At 32.5% G+C, this 19029-nt stretch overlaps 1 protein-coding gene across 1 annotated transcript in view; it reads right to left on the bottom strand.

The window, feature by feature from the left end:
- Positions 1-731: 731 nt before the first annotated feature.
- LOC138703273 (minor histocompatibility antigen H13) overlaps positions 732-19029 on the bottom strand; it is a 31115-nt gene continuing 12817 nt past the window's right edge. Inside the window, exons 4-8 of the mRNA XM_069831020.1 lie at positions 15718-15892; positions 15452-15635; positions 14771-14891; positions 8110-8298; positions 732-3579 (exon numbers count right to left, since the gene is read on the bottom strand). Coding sequence (XP_069687121.1) covers positions 3507-3579; positions 8110-8298; positions 14771-14891; positions 15452-15635; positions 15718-15892 — 742 coding nt within the window. The 3' untranslated portion in view covers positions 732-3506. The remainder of the gene's footprint in view (positions 3580-8109; positions 8299-14770; positions 14892-15451; positions 15636-15717; positions 15893-19029) is intronic.

Below are 19029 nucleotides of genomic sequence, written 5' to 3'. Positions count from 1 at the left end.
TTATCTTCTACTTCGCACATGCATACCATTTTAACAGTTGTTTGGAAAATGTTGTAATATGATTGGTGCGGAAGTTACAGGAAGTATTGATGGACTTCTTTGTGCTCACTAAACTCGAATTTTTCCACCTGTCAACAAAAGGCCTAATATAGGCACATTAATGCAATCTACTGTATTTTATTTGTCGACATGGCAAATCAGAATATTTTATTTTATTATGGTGACATGTCAAAGAAACTTCGACAATGTGTTACGAGTGCATTGTATTTTAAAATAGCTTAGTCGCACGAAAATTATTAATTTTTAATTAGTTTTATAAAAGATCCCTAACGATAAATGTGCCAGAAGTGTACTTCTTACGCAGCGGGTTGAAAGATACACAACTTTAACAACTGATAGTGTCTCAATATTCGTATGTATGGCAGAAAAACCATCAATAATAATAAATTGCTTAAAAAAATGTATTTTAACATTGCATATTTCATTAATTTTTATGCATGTATCTTGGTTTTTAAGTGCATACGTGCATGCATATTTTGCCATTTTTTAATGCATATGAATCCGCCCCCTAGTGATTAGTAATAACTTTAGTCTCATTGGACAAGAAAATTGAGTTTGAACATTGCAACTTTTATATTCTCAGAAACAGTTCTGTTTATCAAAATTTCAGGAATAAAAAGGATGTATAACATTAAATTAAAAGTCCAGTAAATGTGACATACATCTTTAACTATGGCTCATGTATTTTATTTGTGCAACATATGCCGACAAACTTCTGGTATGTATCTTTATCTGATATTTCATCTGTTAAATTCAGTACATAACACAGGGATGATCTACATAACAGGACCATAAATATAAATTGTTTATAAGTAAGTAATGTTTAGAAAAAATATATATATTACAAGCAGCTTCAGAGTCTATTCTTGGATTTTAACACAAATACAATGGGTACCCAAGAATTTTCATAATCGAGAAAAATTAGGTATCAGTAAAATACGGCCAATAAGGAATGTTAGGTTAATTGGTACCAAAAATTATACAGTGGGAGTTCAGTATAATATGGCTCATTTCAAACAATTATTTATATCATGTGGGGGCAGTATGTAATATTACGAATGCCCTACATAAACTGGAAATAGATAAAAATGCAGGACCATTACAAAATATGTTTAATGTAGAGGTTATAGTCAACCACAACAGGAAAAATTATATCCTCGTTTCAAATGGCATTTCTTCTAAAACACCAATCATATTACTGTTATGTAAAAGGGTATTTCATACAAACAATGCCTGTTGTGTAATTCTAACTCGAAAGTAAAAACCTGCAACATAAACATCACTACTAACATATGAACAATACATATGCTGCGTATTCCACTTATAATATTATATCAAACTACCACTGTACTTCATTTTCAACACATAACTTTTCACTGAACTTTAATACTTTTTGTGTGTACTGTGTTAGTACTCTCACATAACTTAAAAATGAAAGCTCAACACTGCCTCAGGATGAGGTTGCTACATCGTAAAGGACTAGGAACTGAAATTTCACAATGACTTTAGACATACAAACTCTTGATGACAATAGTCCTCCAGCATAATTTTGACTGTCCACTAAAATTAAGTACAAACTATTAGAAATGAACATCAGAATTTCAATATCAAACATGCTCCACTGCCTCAGCATATCAACACAGATGTTTACATTCACCATATCACTTCAGCTCTATTTACAAAGAGGAGAAGAAAGAATAAAATAAACCAGCATAAACCATAGTTTCAGAAGCTTCTTAATCCTTTACCATCTTACATCACTGTGATTTGGCAGCTGAATGAAGAAACTGTGTATTACAAATAGTAACTCAAAATGCATATGTAGGTTTTCAGATTTAATTTTCTTGTTTCAGGCATAGTAAAACTATACTCAGCATAACTATGGTCTCGAATTTTGAAGTTAAAAAGAGTTAAAGATGATAGTCTAGTAGAAATGAAAGAAACTAATTTTCTACCTACAATTTAAATTCTACAGATTTTATTAAATAAATTCAAGAGAGTGATGTGGAAAGTCTATTCTTTACTTTTAAGAATAAATATGAGAGTTGATAAATCTTAATTCAATATGAAAGAGTAACAAAATAACAAAGTAACAAGATAAATCTATTAATGGGACATCATGTTTGAACATTCATAAAAATGTAAGATCTAATTTCATACTAACACATTATTAAAATGTGCAAATTCTTACTTATCATCATACTGCATTTATAATTTCACAATACTCAATATGGGAACTGAACACTTGTTATATTATAATATAAAACTGTACCAATTTCAAGTTGGTGGTGTACAAAATATATTTACTATCCTGAAAGTAATTTCAATTAATAATTTTATAAGAATTGTTTTTTACCACAGGTTATTGTTTCATAAGTTAATGGAAGTGAAGAGAAACTGTTGTTAAAATGGTGAGCTAATCCCTAAATATGAATAATTAATATGCATATTTTCCACATCATCAACTAGAACGACGTGAATAAACAGAAACAGAAATTAGGTTAAAGGAATACAAAGGCATCAGATAGCATTTTATTTATATTTTATTTCCAGTTGAAGTGTTTTATTAAACATAAAATGAGGGCGAGTTAGTGCAGAATATCTATCATACATTTGGTTGAAGCAAGAGCCAGAAACAAAAAGATTTGTATATGTTATATATATTAAACTACTGGAAGCAACTTGGAGGAAATGAGCGATTTATACTTTTAAATAAACTTTTATTTATTTATCCTAAGGAAAGGGGATCTGAAGAATCGAGTGCTGGAGATCCTTTCATCATTAACACATTACTGCACTTTAATTCACAATCAACAATTATGAGACCATATTTGAATTTTAACCTATAGAGGAATATGTACAATTTTTCTAAATCATAAGGAACTCCACAGCAGGTGATCAACTTCACGAAGCAATTCAGTCATAAAAAATGTTCAAATAAAACTTTACTTTCGGAAGTTTCAAACAATAAAATAATGCAAAAAGAACCATATACCACAATGATGACAATTTGTTCTCCAACTGAAAATGTATTTCAATACGAAAGTATCTTCTCAAAATTAATGAAGCACTTACTTCAGTGCTCCCAAGTGATGTAGTTCACTACTCCACACTTGGTCATCTTCATGGATTAAAAATACTTTTCAATACAAGCATACATATTGTGAAATCATGTTCTTCATCAAGTTCTCCAATGTCCGCTTTGGTACGTATTAAAACAGAATGCATTACTTGTCAATACAACCAATAGGTATTGGTATATACAGATATATTAACAACTTGAAAAGTACAGTCATGTAATTTGGAGCCATCCATCATTTTTAAAGTACATGTGAAGACAGTTTCTGGGCCACTTTTTAAACTGTGGTGCAGGTTAGTCAGTAAATATTCAACATTTCCTTCTCTTTCAATAATTACGTTAATCAGTGTCCAGTTTGTTATTCATATTATTTTTCTTTCTTCGCTTCTGTTTTACTTTCAGTTGTTTCTGAAGTCTTTTCAGATGGATGATCTTCATACCTATAAAAGAACAAAACCACAACTGAATTATAATCCTGTATTAATAAATGATTCTCGATGAACTTCCAATTCATTTTCATTTTAGGATAAGTATTGTCTGTTAAAACTTTGGAAATGTACGCCATAATGGCTATGTGTTCATAAAGCTCTCAGGATTACATAATGATCAAACTCTCGTACCATTGGACTATACTATGAATAGGACTTCAACATTGTGTCAGTGGCAGTTGTTGTTGTGCCAATCTGATGATGTGGTAGTAGCAATGGTAAAGATGGTGATGGTGGTAGACATATTGGTATTCTACTCATTAGTAGTCACAGATGATGTATTATAAGGGAAGATCAAAAAATCTATCACCATGTAATACATTGTTTCTTTTGCAACTAAAAACTACTATACTTACTTACTTACAAATGGTTTTCAAGAAACCTACAGGTTCATTGCCGCCCTCACATAAGCCCGTCATCAGTCCTTATCCTGTGCAAGATTAATCCAGTCTCTACCATTATATCCCACTGCCCTCAATCCATTTTAATATTATTCTCCCATCTACGTCTCGGCCTCCCCAAAGGTCTTTTTCCCTCCGGCCTCCCAGTTAACATTCTATATGCATTTCTAGATTCGCCCATATGTGCTACACGCCCTGCCCATCTCAAGCGTCTAGATTTAACGTTCCTAATTATGTCAGGTGAAGAATACAATGCGTGCAGTTCTGCATTGTGTAACTTTCTCCATTCTCCTGTAACTTTATTCCTCTTAGCCCCAAATATTTTCCTAAGAACCTTATTCTCAAACACCCTTAACCTATGTTCCTCTCTCAAAGTGAGAGTCTAGTTTCACAACCATACAGAACAACCGGTAATATAACTGTTTTATAAATTCTAATTTTAAGATATTTTGACAGCAGACTGGAGGACAAAAGCTTCTCAACCGAATAACAGGCATTTCACATATTTATTCTGCGTTTAATTTCCTCCTGAGTGTCATTTACATTTGTTACTGTTGCTCCAAGATATTTGAATTTTTCCAACTCTTCGAAGGATAAATCTCCTATTTTTATATTTCCATTTCGTACGATATTCTGGTCACGAGACATAATCATATACTTTGTCTTTTCGGGATTTACTTCCAAACCTATCTCTTTACTTGCTTCGAGTAAAATTTCCGTGTTTTCTCTAATTGTTCGTGAATTTTCTCCTAACATATTCACGTCATCTGCACAGACAAGAAGCTGATGTAACCCATTCAATTCTAAACCATCTCTGTTATCCTGAACTTTCCTAATGGCAAATTCTAGAACGAAGTTAAAAAGTAAAGGTGATAGTGCATCTCCTTGTTTTAGCTCGCAGTGAATTGGAAAAGCATCAGATAAAAGCTGACTTATATGGACTCTGCTGTAAGTTTCACTTAGACACATTTTAATTAATCGAACTAATTTCTTGGGAATACCGGTACCAAATTCAATAAGAATGTTATATAAAACTTCTATCTTAACCGAGACATAAGCCTTTTTGAAATCTATGAATAACTGATGTACTGTATCCTTATATTCCCATTGTTTCTCCAATATCTGTGAATACAATAAATCTGATCAATAGTCAATCTATTCCGCCTAAAACCGCACTGATGATCCCCAATAATTACATCTACATATGGAGTTGTTCTTTTCAAAAGAATATTGGATAAAATTTTGTATGACGTCAAAAAAAAAATAAAAAACTACTATAGCTATTGAAACATGATGATGATGGTGATATAATGTATGTTCAATTCCGAAGTTGTATGAAACACTGCATAATAAATTAATCATTGTGGAGTACATCAACCAGCATAATATCAAAGCAGAGGTCATTCATAAATATCTTCCAAGAAATTCAAAACTTATTAAGGAATACATTCATCGCTATAGATACATGGCTAGCAAATGGAAAAAAACTGACAGAAGTATATACAACAAACTCTCAATTATCCGAGCTAATCAATGGACAAAATATGCATGGGTAACAAACTATGGATAATATGATTTTTGCTTTTTACTGCAGCACGAACTTCTTTATATTAGGCATTCAATATGTGTTTGAAAATGTATTATGTCAAACATTTAACACTCATTTATCACTGAACTTTTAACAGCAAGCTTTAGACACTGTTCTAGATTATATATCAGTCCCCTAACTGCCCACTGTGCAACTCAAACCAAGAAATGGATTCGGAACACCTCAAAATCTGTGCTTCAGTGGCTGGTCATGATAATATCTTTGAAAAATATTGGAGTGCAAGAGGTCAAATGACTTTATTGTCAAACGCCTGGCATTAGAAAACAACAACAACAGATTATATGGCACAATGAGACTTTAATTACATTCATATTGTTGTATTTCGTAACATTCGTACTTCTACTCATTATTGTACATACACTGGAGAGAACAAAAGAATAACACGGATTGTTGTGACGAATTACAACAAATGTTCAACAAATTAATAATTGTTTCGTCTGATAGGCAATTGAGAAATATACATAATATAACATGTTACAGATTTGTGTCAGGAAATAAAGCTGGAAGAGGTTATGGACAAACTATCTTTACATCAAAGTCACTTTGAGACTCATGCACTTGAATTATTGTAAAGGGATTCAGCTTGCTTAGTATTCGCTCTAAATGTAATAAGAGCTTGTTCTGTATTCGCAAAATGTTCTAATATACTTGAAATATTTAATTCCTGACCTATAGATGATTCTATGGTCAAGGAGAGTGTATCCTTTCAGAAGTCTAAGTAATTGCACTTCTGCTGCTTCAACTCTCTTCCTCTGTGAGGTTGTTAAAATCCAATTTTCTGATCTATATAAAAATATGTAGACAATATTAAAGTTTTATGTAATTTTAATATAGTTTCCTTACTCACTTTTGTTAATATTAGTTAGGTAGTTCGTTTAATTGTGCCAATTTATTGTAAAAACTTTGCTAATTTGAATTCTAAATCACATGATGACTGATGTGAAATACTGCAGCCTAGATAATTAAACTAATGAACTTGTTCCAGTACTTCTGTTTCTATAATGATTTTTGTTCTGATGTGATTCATCCCAATAAAACCAAATATTTTTGTCTTCTTTGTGGAAATTTCTAAATTATATTCTCTTGATATATTAAATACCGGTAACATGTAAGTTGCCATTTGTAAATTATCCTCTGTATCTAAAATAAGCTGATTGCCAGCAAATAGTAACGTATTAAATATCAGTTATTTAAAATATTTGAATAATAATAATAATAATAATAATAATAATAATAATAATAATAATAATAATAATAATAATAATAATAATTTGATCAGTTCTTAACTTTAAGGTACACTCATTCTTACTAACATTTGAATTCTCATGTAACTTAATTACCACCATTATCATACATCCTTGTTACGTCTTCTGACATTAAGAAGAGCAGGCAAAAATTGTCTCACACACTATTTCTTCAATGTAAATATTTTAATAACATTCTCGTCTGGTGATTAATCGGAGTTTTATCGTTTAATTTTTATTTCTTAATATATACAATAATTCATTCTGAAAAAAATCTGTTAAGGCTATGGATCGGTGAAATTTCTAACTTCTACAATTTTACACTAATTAGTCTGAAACTTTTATCACATATTTCTTACAATTGGACATGCAATATACAAATTTTACTTTGATATTCCAATTAGTTTACTTAAAATTAATTTTTATTGTATTTTTAATACTGAATTATAATTGTCCCAATTTCAAAGTTTACATAATATTCTTTACATTTATATTTAATTTATTCCTGATACATGTATGTAAAATATGACACATGCTTTTCATATCCTTCCAATTACTTTTTGAGAAAAAAATATTTTACTCTTTTTAGTTGTTAATTTTTCAGTTTTTAAAAACTTATCATATCCTCAACACATGGTGATTTGAATACTTTCAATAGCAGAAGAAAACACATACGTCAGTTTACTTCACATGCTTTTGTGGACCTCTGTGCAAAATTTCACTAAGACTAGAGAAAAACTGCATTCATTAGAGCATTTTGAATGTTAAAGATGTTGAAAATTGGAAAATCGAAAATATGAGTGTCAAAGTACAGTATGTATATGATATATAGCATTGCTCTGGTCCCTTTAAATTCGTCCTGAGGGACTCCAAATTGTCATAGGACCAAAATAAGCACAGATATAGAAAAGTGAAACATTTTACTTCTCAGAGTTAAAAACAAAATTTCCATTTTTTTTAATGTTTTTTTCGTTATTTTCATCGATCCATAGCCTTAAAGTACAAAACACACTAAATAAATAATATGCATAACATTTCTGATTGATAGAAATTGCTATAAATAATTAATGTAAAACAATTACTGGTTAAGATTTATTTGCTGATGTTGAAGAGCAAACAGAAAACAATGTTCAAATTTGGAAGTGAAGACTTCCAATATTAACCTACAGAAAATGTTTCTGTTTTCATCATTTTAACTCATTTAAAATTTATATAAAAAAAAACTTACTGAAACATTGCTTTGATATCTCCTTTGAGAAGTGCTAGGAGAAGTGGAGTTCCTAAACACGCTGGCACCAGATACAATAGAGCAGGCTGGGCATGCTTAAATACATGCATTACGAAAATTGTAGCCATCAGTCCCATGAAGTATGCAATAAATGTCACGTAGAAGTATGTGTTGGAATTTCTCTTCAAACTGCAACAAAATTGTTTTAATTAAATTGACAAGAATGAGGGATAGCCAAAGAGAGTATGTGAGTGGACACAACCAATAGAAGAAAACAAAACAAGGAAGACCTAGACACTCATGGAAAAGAGATGAAAATGCAATGACATCCAGAGGGCTAACATATGAAGACTGCTTGGATAGGAGAGGCTGGAGACTAGGAAGCGAGACAGCATCAGCTGTAAAAAAAAAAAATAATAAAAATAAAAAAAATAAAGATTAAGAAAAAACTCGCATATGCTTACATAAATTGACAAAAAATTGAACTGTAAGAGCAAATTATGAATATACTGAATTTTCAGTAGAAACCACAGCCTTACGTTTTCATGGTTTTAAATGCAAACAAGATCTGTTCCAACAACAAACAACACAGCTTCAATTTAAGGGGGGAGGTATGCTAATGGCCTGGAAAAATTCAGTGAAATGCATTTTTTTTTTTATATCTCAGCTGTTATAAAAGCTAAATGAACAGAACTTTTCATGCTTAGTATACATATATTACACTTTACAAAACACTATTCAGAATTTTAAAATAGCTAATAATTACCTGTAAAAATAATATTAAAGATGCATAATGTTTTGTACAACCGTAAAGCATTTACATAATAAAATGTGCAATTAATTAAATACTGTATCTGCATGATTCTTTTACTGGAATGTTTTAAAGACCTATATAAACAACATAGTCGAGGATCTTTACCTATTCCTTCAGGAAATATATTTTTATTATTCAAACATTTTAGAAAATTTAATATTGAAGGTAATGATTAAGAAAAAAATATTTCTTACTGTTACTGTTAATTACTGATGATAGGGAAGCAGTAATTCCGAAATATGTCTAATAATTAAAGAAGTTTTGATGTTCATACAACTGTTTTAATTATATATTGTATTTTAATTATATTTTAAGCAAATATAATATTGTATACAAGTTAACGACATGCTTCCGTGTTTTTTTTTTACTCAAGATTTAATTAATTTAAATACTATTATAGTCACAATCATGCCATGGTATGAAAGAAAAATTTCACAACCTCGAGCAGGATTCGAACCTGCGACTTCCTGTACTCCGGTCAGGCGCTCTACCACTGAGCTATCGAGTTCGTCTCATGCCAAAGGCTTGGAATTATCCTTTTATACTGGCGACTCTATACAGTACTGTCCATAGCGTCTGATCTAGTCAGCACTGCTTATGGGTGAGAAGAAACTTTGGCGTGAGACGAACTCGATAGCTCAGTGGTAGAGCGCCTGACCGGAGTACAGGAAGTCGCAGGTTCGAATCCCGCTCGAGGTTGTGAAATTTTTCTTTCATACCATGGCATGATTTTGACTATAATAGTATTTAAATTCATTAATGTCACATCAACGGACGTATATACGTCATCCAACATCGTCAGATGAAGATTACATTTGTCAAGATTTAACTTTCAGAAGCAAAAATTTTTACAAATAAATAATATTAATTATGTTCCCCCCACCCCTCACAAGTTTACAATACTTTACTGCTTATGGACTTTAAAAATAACCGAATCATTTATATTGAAAGAAGTTGTTAATTTTTTTACTGTTTTTATTTACTTTTTGATTATTTTTGTTTTAGTTGGTATATTGTGAAGTGCCATGAATCTTTTAACATGTATGGCAACCAATGCATTGACGCTGTTACACATGCAATGCTGATATTGGTCGTAACTTTGAGCACTTTTGTGAATGACTATGTTGTTCACAGTCATATTAGTTTTTGTGCAAACTCCAATATCTCTGTGAGTGTCCCATGGTGCTGAAAGGTGATGTCAGAGTGCAGATATTCATTGACAAAAAAAGTTTCTCTTGGCATTTCATATGTCTCTTAACTATTTGTACAGAAGAGTCTTTCGGCACCATGTATACAGTATACAAGAAATAGACATTTTCAATGTTGTATAAAATAAAAACTATGTGTCATGTCGATATTCATTTTGCGTTCTTAGATTGAAGAACTGCAGAAATTTCGACAAGACTGGTGTTACTGCACTGATTGTTGCTCCGGCACAAGCACAATAGCTAAGATGGCTATCTGTGATATCGACATACATATTGCGCTGTTACGTTGAGGAACTGCCTCAACTGCATAGGGAAGGAAGAACTCTATCTTCCATCAGGGTTACTGGCACCAGAATGTTATAAATTATCTGGACAAAACACTTCCACAGAATTGAATTGGCCATGTAACAGAGACAACAGTGCTCTCTCACTGTGGCCACCAAGGAGTCCCAATCTCGTACTCTACGACTTTTTTCTTTGGAGATTCACTTCATCATTCTTAGCCCCAAATATTTTTCCTTATTCTCGAACAACCTTAGCCTCTGGGATGACAGAATAGCATTTAAAATTTATATTTATTTTGATTAAATCATCACCATGCCTCCGATTGGGACTAGGTTGTTTGTAAACCCTCCCCCCCCCCCCACTACGAACATTACTAAGGGAAGGGAGGTGTTTAACAGTCTGTTGAAGTTGCTCACATATCTCCGACTCTTTCATGTTTCATCCGACAGCACCTGCTCAGTATCCCTAAACAAGAAACAGAATACTGTCCTTTTCCAGTCATCATAACTTCAACATACCGTACTGGCCCAAATCTAATATGATCTCGAATAAAATACTTACTCCAAATTTTCAGATGTTCTACATGAAGAAAAGTCAATATAATGCAACCTACACTTTGCAAATGTTACACAATGAAAAAAATTAGAACTTTAAAGCAATTTTAAAGTTTTCAGTTCTATGTTTCGCAACATTCTCTTAGTCTGGTTATCACTCCCAGTATCCATTACCATTATCCTCTTCTTCTTTATAGTTTGAGTAGTTTCCCCTCCAATATATAGTTGTTAGAAAGCGATTTATAATACTTAATAACTTCATATATGTTTAAGTTTCTATAAGGCTACTTGAATATTGAAACTTTAAACATAAGTTAATCAAATAATCTATTTCTGATCTGATGGTAAAAGCATACTTTTATTATAGTCTACAAGGGGGAAAGAAACTGGCCACCTTACTCCAATATCTCCTGGCTCTGTTGCCTCATGAGTGATGCCTTATTGATGTCACTTGTTATGAGGTACAACCAGTCTTCAGACTGCTGACTATATGAAGTGCTAATATTTTAACTCCTTGCATTACGTATTACATTACATTTCTATCAGCACTAAAAATTAATGCCGGGCAAGTAATGTGATGTAAGCTGAGACAGTGTGCGAGTTATATAAAAAAGACTTCTTTTATGACTGAACGGGTTAGCTTGCGATCGTAACACAAGTATGGTTTTCATATGGCCGTTTCATACAAAATAAGTAGATTCAGGCCAATATAGTATACATTTTTGTACCCAAACAAGGTGTTTTTTCTTCATGTCAATAGCTGCTTCTTTATTGATTTTCTTGACTTTTACTCGGCGTTCGAGAATCTCGTGCCAACAGTTAATGGATCATTGTTAATATCATTAATCAATAATCTCACTCAACATCCGTATTTGTTTTGTAAAGGTTTAAATTTCTGTTTCTAAGAAGGTACTTATCAGTTCTGGAGGTGGCTTTTTTTTACTCTCCCACACTACTTTCAGCTTGGAGACAGTGATCAGAATCTTTGTTTGAAGTGATAATTCTAGAGAACAAGATTTTCTTACACCAATAATAAGGGTAATTCTCTCAGTCACAGTTTTGTGCTTCTTACCATTTTGTCTGCTGCAGATAATACAAGTTAACCACACAGACAGCATACACGTACTACAGGCTCTTGCAATCAACAAAGGTAAAGTACAGATAAATCATTTTATGACTTCTGATCTACTCTAGCATAAGCATACATGAGAGGTTACTGGGCTTTCAGCACAAACCAAGGCAGTGACATCATCACAACTGGAGTTGGAGGGAAGATTAGTGTGCACGTTAGTGGAGTTCGAGAGTCAGTCACACAGATAGAATGGTTCACTATAGAATCGCATAGAGAATTTTTCTACAGGAAACTTATATGAAATATAAGAACTCTAAAAAGCATGTTAAAAATTGTATTCGTAAGTTTCGTCATAAACGACATAGAATATGTTCAAAACCAACTCATTACTGGTGGAATCAAAACAACTCCAATAGATTCTATGAGATTCCTCACTAATATTAACAGCATCAAAGTGACAATAGAAGAAAAAGCACTGATTCAATATGAAAAACTTATCAGATTACCAGGAAACAATTGGCATTCATACAGTCCTCTCTGTAGATTAAAAACTCAAAAAAGTTTCATATCCATTGTTCAAGAATTAAAACAGAAAATCAATATCCCGAATTTAAAAGAAAACTTACAAATTAAACCAAACCCTTTAACTCTATTAAATATAGAATATAATCTAAATTTAACAGAAGAAATACTGAAATCAGAAGTAAACATTGAAATACTGAAACAATTGTCTTTAGAGACAATTAATATTAGGTACCCTCCACAAAACTGGCTTCATTTATACACCGACGGATCCTTGATCTCCAGAGAACAAGGTGCCAGTGCAGGTGTTACGTGCTGTCTCTTCTCACTTTATAGATCTCTTGGATATGGAACAACAAGTTTTGATGGTGAAATCATTGCAATAAGTGAAAGTCTCAGGAATCTTCTATATTACGTCAATAAATTTAGGAATGCAGTTATATTGTCAGACTCCAAAGCAGCTATTCTATCAATAGTCTCTAAACACACACCTTCATCTCAAACAGCAGAAATAACTAAAATGCTCTCTCAATTAATATCACTCAATAAAAGAATTGTATTCCAATGGATACCATCCCATTGTGGCATCCTGGGAAACGAGAATGCGGATGCTTTAGCAAAGAAGGGCAGCACTGCTACTTACAGACCTGTTACTAAATCTACGTATTACTCTGTGAAAAGATTTATTAAATCTACATACTTAGACTTCAACAAACAAAATTTGATAACACAATCCCAAGGGAAAAAATGGAACTCTCTGCATCAAAATCCACAGTTAATTCCCGATTCACCACGCAAATCGTCTGTAGCTGCATTTAGATTGGCAACAGGCCATGATTGTTTGGCCAAACACCTGCATAGAATTGGAATATATCAGTTTCCTAACTGTCCATTGTGCAACTCAAACCAAGAAATGGATTCGGAACACCTCAAAATCTGTGCTTCAGTGGCTGGTCATGATAATATCTTTGAAAAATATTGGAATGCAAGAGGTCAAATGACTTTATTGTCAAACGCCTGGCATTAGAAAACAACAACAACAAGTTTCGTCACGAATATCCCAAATCTCCCATGCTAACCAAAAAATATGTGTACCAACTCACTTGGAAGTGAAGTAATAAGGGTTCAGTGTTAAACAGAAAAAAAGTGAGAAATTTAAATTATGGTTTATTTAAAGACGCAACTACAGAGGTTATATCAGCTTTGCCAGTGTGCCAGAATTTTTGTCCCGCAGGAGTTCTTTTACATGCCAGTAAATCTATTGACATGAGCCTGTCGCATTTAAACACACTTAAATGCCATTGACCTCGGCCAGGATCAAACCCGCAACCTCGAGCATAGAAGGCCAGCGCTATACCAACCATGCTACCGAGGGCGACGAAAAAAAAAAAGAGAGAGAGAAGATGGGGTGTATTAGCAGAAGAGAAGTTAGGCGAAACTGAAGCAAGATTACAGTTAAGCCCTCGAAAATCACTTAGGAATTATCTGAGAAAGTTGGCATGTTCTACAGTTTGCTGCAGTGGAAACTATATTCAAGCAGAAGCTGAATATTTTTAGCAATTATTTGTGTGATTTCAGTTAAGTTCTAAACTCTCATTTATCATAAACATCATCATCATCATCATCATCATCATCATCATCATCATCAGTATTACTATTATCCTTATTATTATTATTATTATTATTATTATTATTATTATTATTATTATTATTATTATTACAACAAAGAATATCATGCAATGAGAACCAGAAGGAGGGAATATGGAACTGAAAGGGCTACAAGATCCAATACATTAGATAGGGAACAATCGAGGAAGAAAACTTAAATGAACAGCATGATAATTTTATATATTATACATTGTTCGGTTGAGAGAAACTACAGCACTACAGAAAGTCCTATAATAAAATTATTATTATTATTATTATGATTTTTTTTTTGGTGCTTAGTCCCTTTTAAAGATAGATCTTCAATTATTATTACCGAAAAATAATTTTGAAATATTTTGGTACACAGAGTCAATGGTAAAAATTATGATTAGTCACAGAGCCCCATATTACAACAGGCATATTTTACATTTAATCTAATATGTCAGGCTTGAATATTAATAATTCTCTGTCCCAACATACAAACTGCCAATGCAACTATGAGTTAATATGAAAATAAAATACATAACACATTTAAATAAAGAGAATAATTTTAATGTACCTGTTATCAAATCGAAGAAGTAGAGCAATAAAGATGCCTGGAATGACAATATCACCTAAACCGAGCATAGCAAAGTTGCTAGCTGACAACCCTTGTTCAAGGAGGTCCTGTGGGAAAACCACTGAAATGGAAAAAAGAAGATCAGATAAATTATTACTACTATTATTAATCTGGCCACTTATTTATTAATTTGCAAGATAATTACCACTCATCATTGTTAATAATGTCACTGGATATCATATTATAAAAATTTTCTCAGCCACAAAAATTCTTACCTAAATTATTCTGAAGTAGTGAAATACTTGAATCTATACTATAATTAAAATATACCATGATTTATAAAATTATGATTGGACTTGCATTTACAAAACTAAAGGTGTGAACACTGCAGTGAATTCAATTGTTGTTATTAATTATGCTATATCTCAGGCAATTTCAGTCATCAAAGGGAAAAAAAAAAAAAAATCTGATTTTCCTTGATAGTTTTCTAACAGTTTGAATGAACTTATTAGAAAGAATGATCAGGAGCAAAAAAATCTGAATATTATTATCAAACATTTGTACAGTACATAAATTTTATAGAACATTATATAACATAAAGAACAAGAACACAGCAACGGTAAAATAATAATCTCTGCACGCACACACACACACACACACACAATGTTTTAATTAACTTACATTTAATTGGTGCCTCGAAGGACTTTGCAACTGTGACCATTACATTGGTCCCAAATACCCAAAAGATGTCATATACAAACAGTCCACATAGAAGGATGCACCCTGTCACAACATTATTCAAATGGAGCAGCTCCACACCGTTGATGGCAAATGCAATGCCAAATAAGTTGTTTGCAATCCAATGCTATATGGGAAAAAAATGAAAAATTTTATGCACAAGCAACAAAAAAATTATTAGACCACAATACAATACAATACAAGCTTACTTTCTTGATGAGGTACCATGCTCCTACAACTGAGCAGCATACAAGACAGACAACATCATGGGAAGAAAAGCGATAATTAATGAGGTCATCATCACCATCAGGTCCACCCTGTGTGAAATGTAGGTGAAATGGAATGTTGGGAATGGCAGCTGGTACGAGAGAACTGATTACGGGGCTGCAACAATATAAAACAAGTATTATGTACAATTAAAAGAATGGTGTGAATTTGAATTCACACACAAGGTCGAAATTTTACAGTTATTGTCAAAGATTTTACAAAATACTCCAGGTTATTGTTGTGAACAAAATAGATTTAAGTTGCATTAAATAATAACTGTACATAAATTATAGGAGAGAGAATGTTAATTCATCACTATGATAACATAACTGCTTTTGTGAAGAATTTAATTTAAAATTCTGCATATAAATATACAAGGCTATGCTTCTTAATGAAATATCTGATTTAATAACAGTATTTAAACAAAAGTAACTCATTTCAGATTCTGAATGTAAATAAACCATAGTAGGCTAGGTGTATTTAGATCTCTTGTAGTCGGCAAAAATTAAAGAGTTTTTTATACTGTATTTCCAAAGAAGATACAAACCTAAATATTAAATCTATGTTTATCTTCTTTAATACACTTTACACAGAATTTGTAAGTTGATTAACATAAGAGTTGCAAGAATCAAATTCCTAAGGACAATTACCGTATTTGCTCGAGTACTTTGTACCATTGCGTATTTTATGCACTCTAATTTTTAAAGGATTATTATGAACTTTAATTTTGCTCTGTGTATTTTGTGCACACATTTTACGTACAATTTTTTTTCAGTGTAGTATGAATTTTCATTCCCTAAATTCCACTGCCAATACTTGCATCCACAGCATTGTTCATTGACCAGTACCCAACTCAACTATCTGCTTCACAAAGAAATCCTAAATAATGTTACTTCAATACTGATACTTATTCTTGTAAACTACCCCTAAGGGCAGTGACTGTGACAAGTTTTACTGTTTAATAGGTATCGTGCAGTTGTCACCGCAACATGAAGAATGCATCGATCAACCACCTATAGGCCTATAAACTCGTACAATGTGTTCAATTAAACACTACCTATTGAGAATGGTACAACTGGTATGTACTTTGCATTCATTATGATTGTCATATATCCATTTAATTATTATTTATAATTCAAGATTACCAGTAGTCTTAAGTGACAAAAGTACTGTATTCTTAATTACTATATACTTGAATAAAACCCAGATCAAGAAGTCTAATTTAAAAAATTCGCATATTTTACGCATCCCAGTTTTTCAAACAGCCAAAATAGATTAAAAGTGCGCAAATTACGTGATTAAATACTGCAATTGAAATGAGCATTACTTAATTTTAAATTCTCTGCACAATTTCAATAACATTAATACCTATACACATCCTTCTCTTACAGTTACCATACAATCTTCTGAAAAATAGTCGTTAACAATGCCATTAAATTAGGAAAAATACATTTTTGGAATGTGGAAATTGGTCTTATTTTATCGCACAATGATTATTATTTTTTTTACTTGGTTATTCAATGACGCTGTATCAACAACAAGGTTATTTAGCATCGATGGGACTGGTGGTAGCGAGATGAGGCCAATGATTCGTCATAGATTACCTGACATTTGGAGAAAACCTCGGAAAAAACCCAACCAGGTAATCAGCCCAAGCAGGAATCGAATCCACGCCCGAGCGCAACTCTGGATCAGCAGGCAAGCGCCTTAACCAACCAAGCTACGCCGGTGGCACCACAATGATTAGGTAACAACTGAAGTGAGAGGGCAATTAAACATGTTCTAGAAAAAAATATCACTGACTGCTCAATTGGGGTGAGGTGGCTGTTCTGACAAGTTTTACTGTACCATACTGAAACATAATTATATACTCTTATAAGAGTTTCTGGCATCAAAATACGAATGAATACAAGAGAGAAAGACAGTATAGTAGAGGAATCAAGATCTATCCTGTGACCTTATCATATGCCATGACTATATCACCAGTGAGTATGGACGGGGAAAATAAAGTTTTGGTCTGAATTGAATTTTCGTGTTGGTAGATTCGTCTAATATTAACCAAACCAGAACAAACTTTATTTCTGCCCTCCCATCCTTTCTCCTCTCGCAAAGATCACATGTCAGGTCTCGTCTCTCACTCTGTATATCTAAATCTTGTTCTGAAATAATTATATCTCTCAAAATACACAAATAATTTTACTTCCAGAGAATGCATACGTTTACTACTTAACATACGAGGGGCAGTCAAATGAAAATGTGTCACCATACGTATATCTCATGGCGAGCAAGTTGGTACCACTGGAATTTGATTGCTGAACTGACATCTGGTGACGGTTCGCGAAAGCACAGTTACAACCTCTGCTTACACACTAGTCATTCATTTATTGTGCTGGAAGTAAGGTTAGAGATACGTGTGTTCGTCTAACATCACTAATGGAGGCAGGTAAAGAAGAACAGCGAGGTGTATAGTCCGGATCAGCTTACTTAATACCCTAAGGGTGAAACCTAACCATTTTTCCACTATTACTAAATATGCTAGTGAATTATGGTGATTTTCTAGCTCTCAGGTTGAATTATCTTTTACCAACTTCGTTTCGAATTTCGGGTACTGAAAAATACTACAACTGACAGTTATTTGCTAACTGTTATGTTGGCAGCAATGGTTTCGGTTTACAGTAAAGCAAACTGATGAAAATGCAAGTAAGTAAAGGTTAGGTCTCATGAATCGTAAATTATTTAGTCAAAGCAATAAATTTCATGTCGCCTGACAAAATAAATTGTAATATTAGGTCATACTAATCCTAATTACCAACATAATAAGCGAGAAGTCCAGAAGGAAAATATAACTATTTTATAAATAAATTATTGAACCATTTAGGAAACACCTCACAACACAAAGATGAGATGTGGTAAATAAGCAAAACATTGTTATTGTCGACACTATATTATTATTATTATTATTATTATTATTATTATTATTATTATTATTATTATTGTTATTATTATTATTATTATTATTATTATTATTTCAGTACGTAGCATTGTGATTTTATCCTCTTTGGTGATATCTGGTACCGGTATTTGTTGGAAACACTGAAGAGAAGGCCAAATTAGACTTTTAGGAACTACTCTTACGTGATCCTCACTATAGTGCTATTTTTGACTGCTGAAGAAGTATGAGAAAAATCCATCGTCGCATGTCTGCTCTGTACGGCAAACACAGCATGTCATGTTCACGTGTACTGGAATGCCAC

The sequence above is a fragment of the Periplaneta americana genome, chromosome 7, assembly GCF_040183065.1.
Source record: "Periplaneta americana isolate PAMFEO1 chromosome 7, P.americana_PAMFEO1_priV1, whole genome shotgun sequence".
In the NCBI taxonomy this organism is placed as follows: domain Eukaryota; kingdom Metazoa; phylum Arthropoda; class Insecta; order Blattodea; family Blattidae; genus Periplaneta; species Periplaneta americana.
The sequence above is the reverse complement of the archived record's forward strand: the minus strand, read 5'-3'. Positions and strand labels throughout refer to the sequence as shown.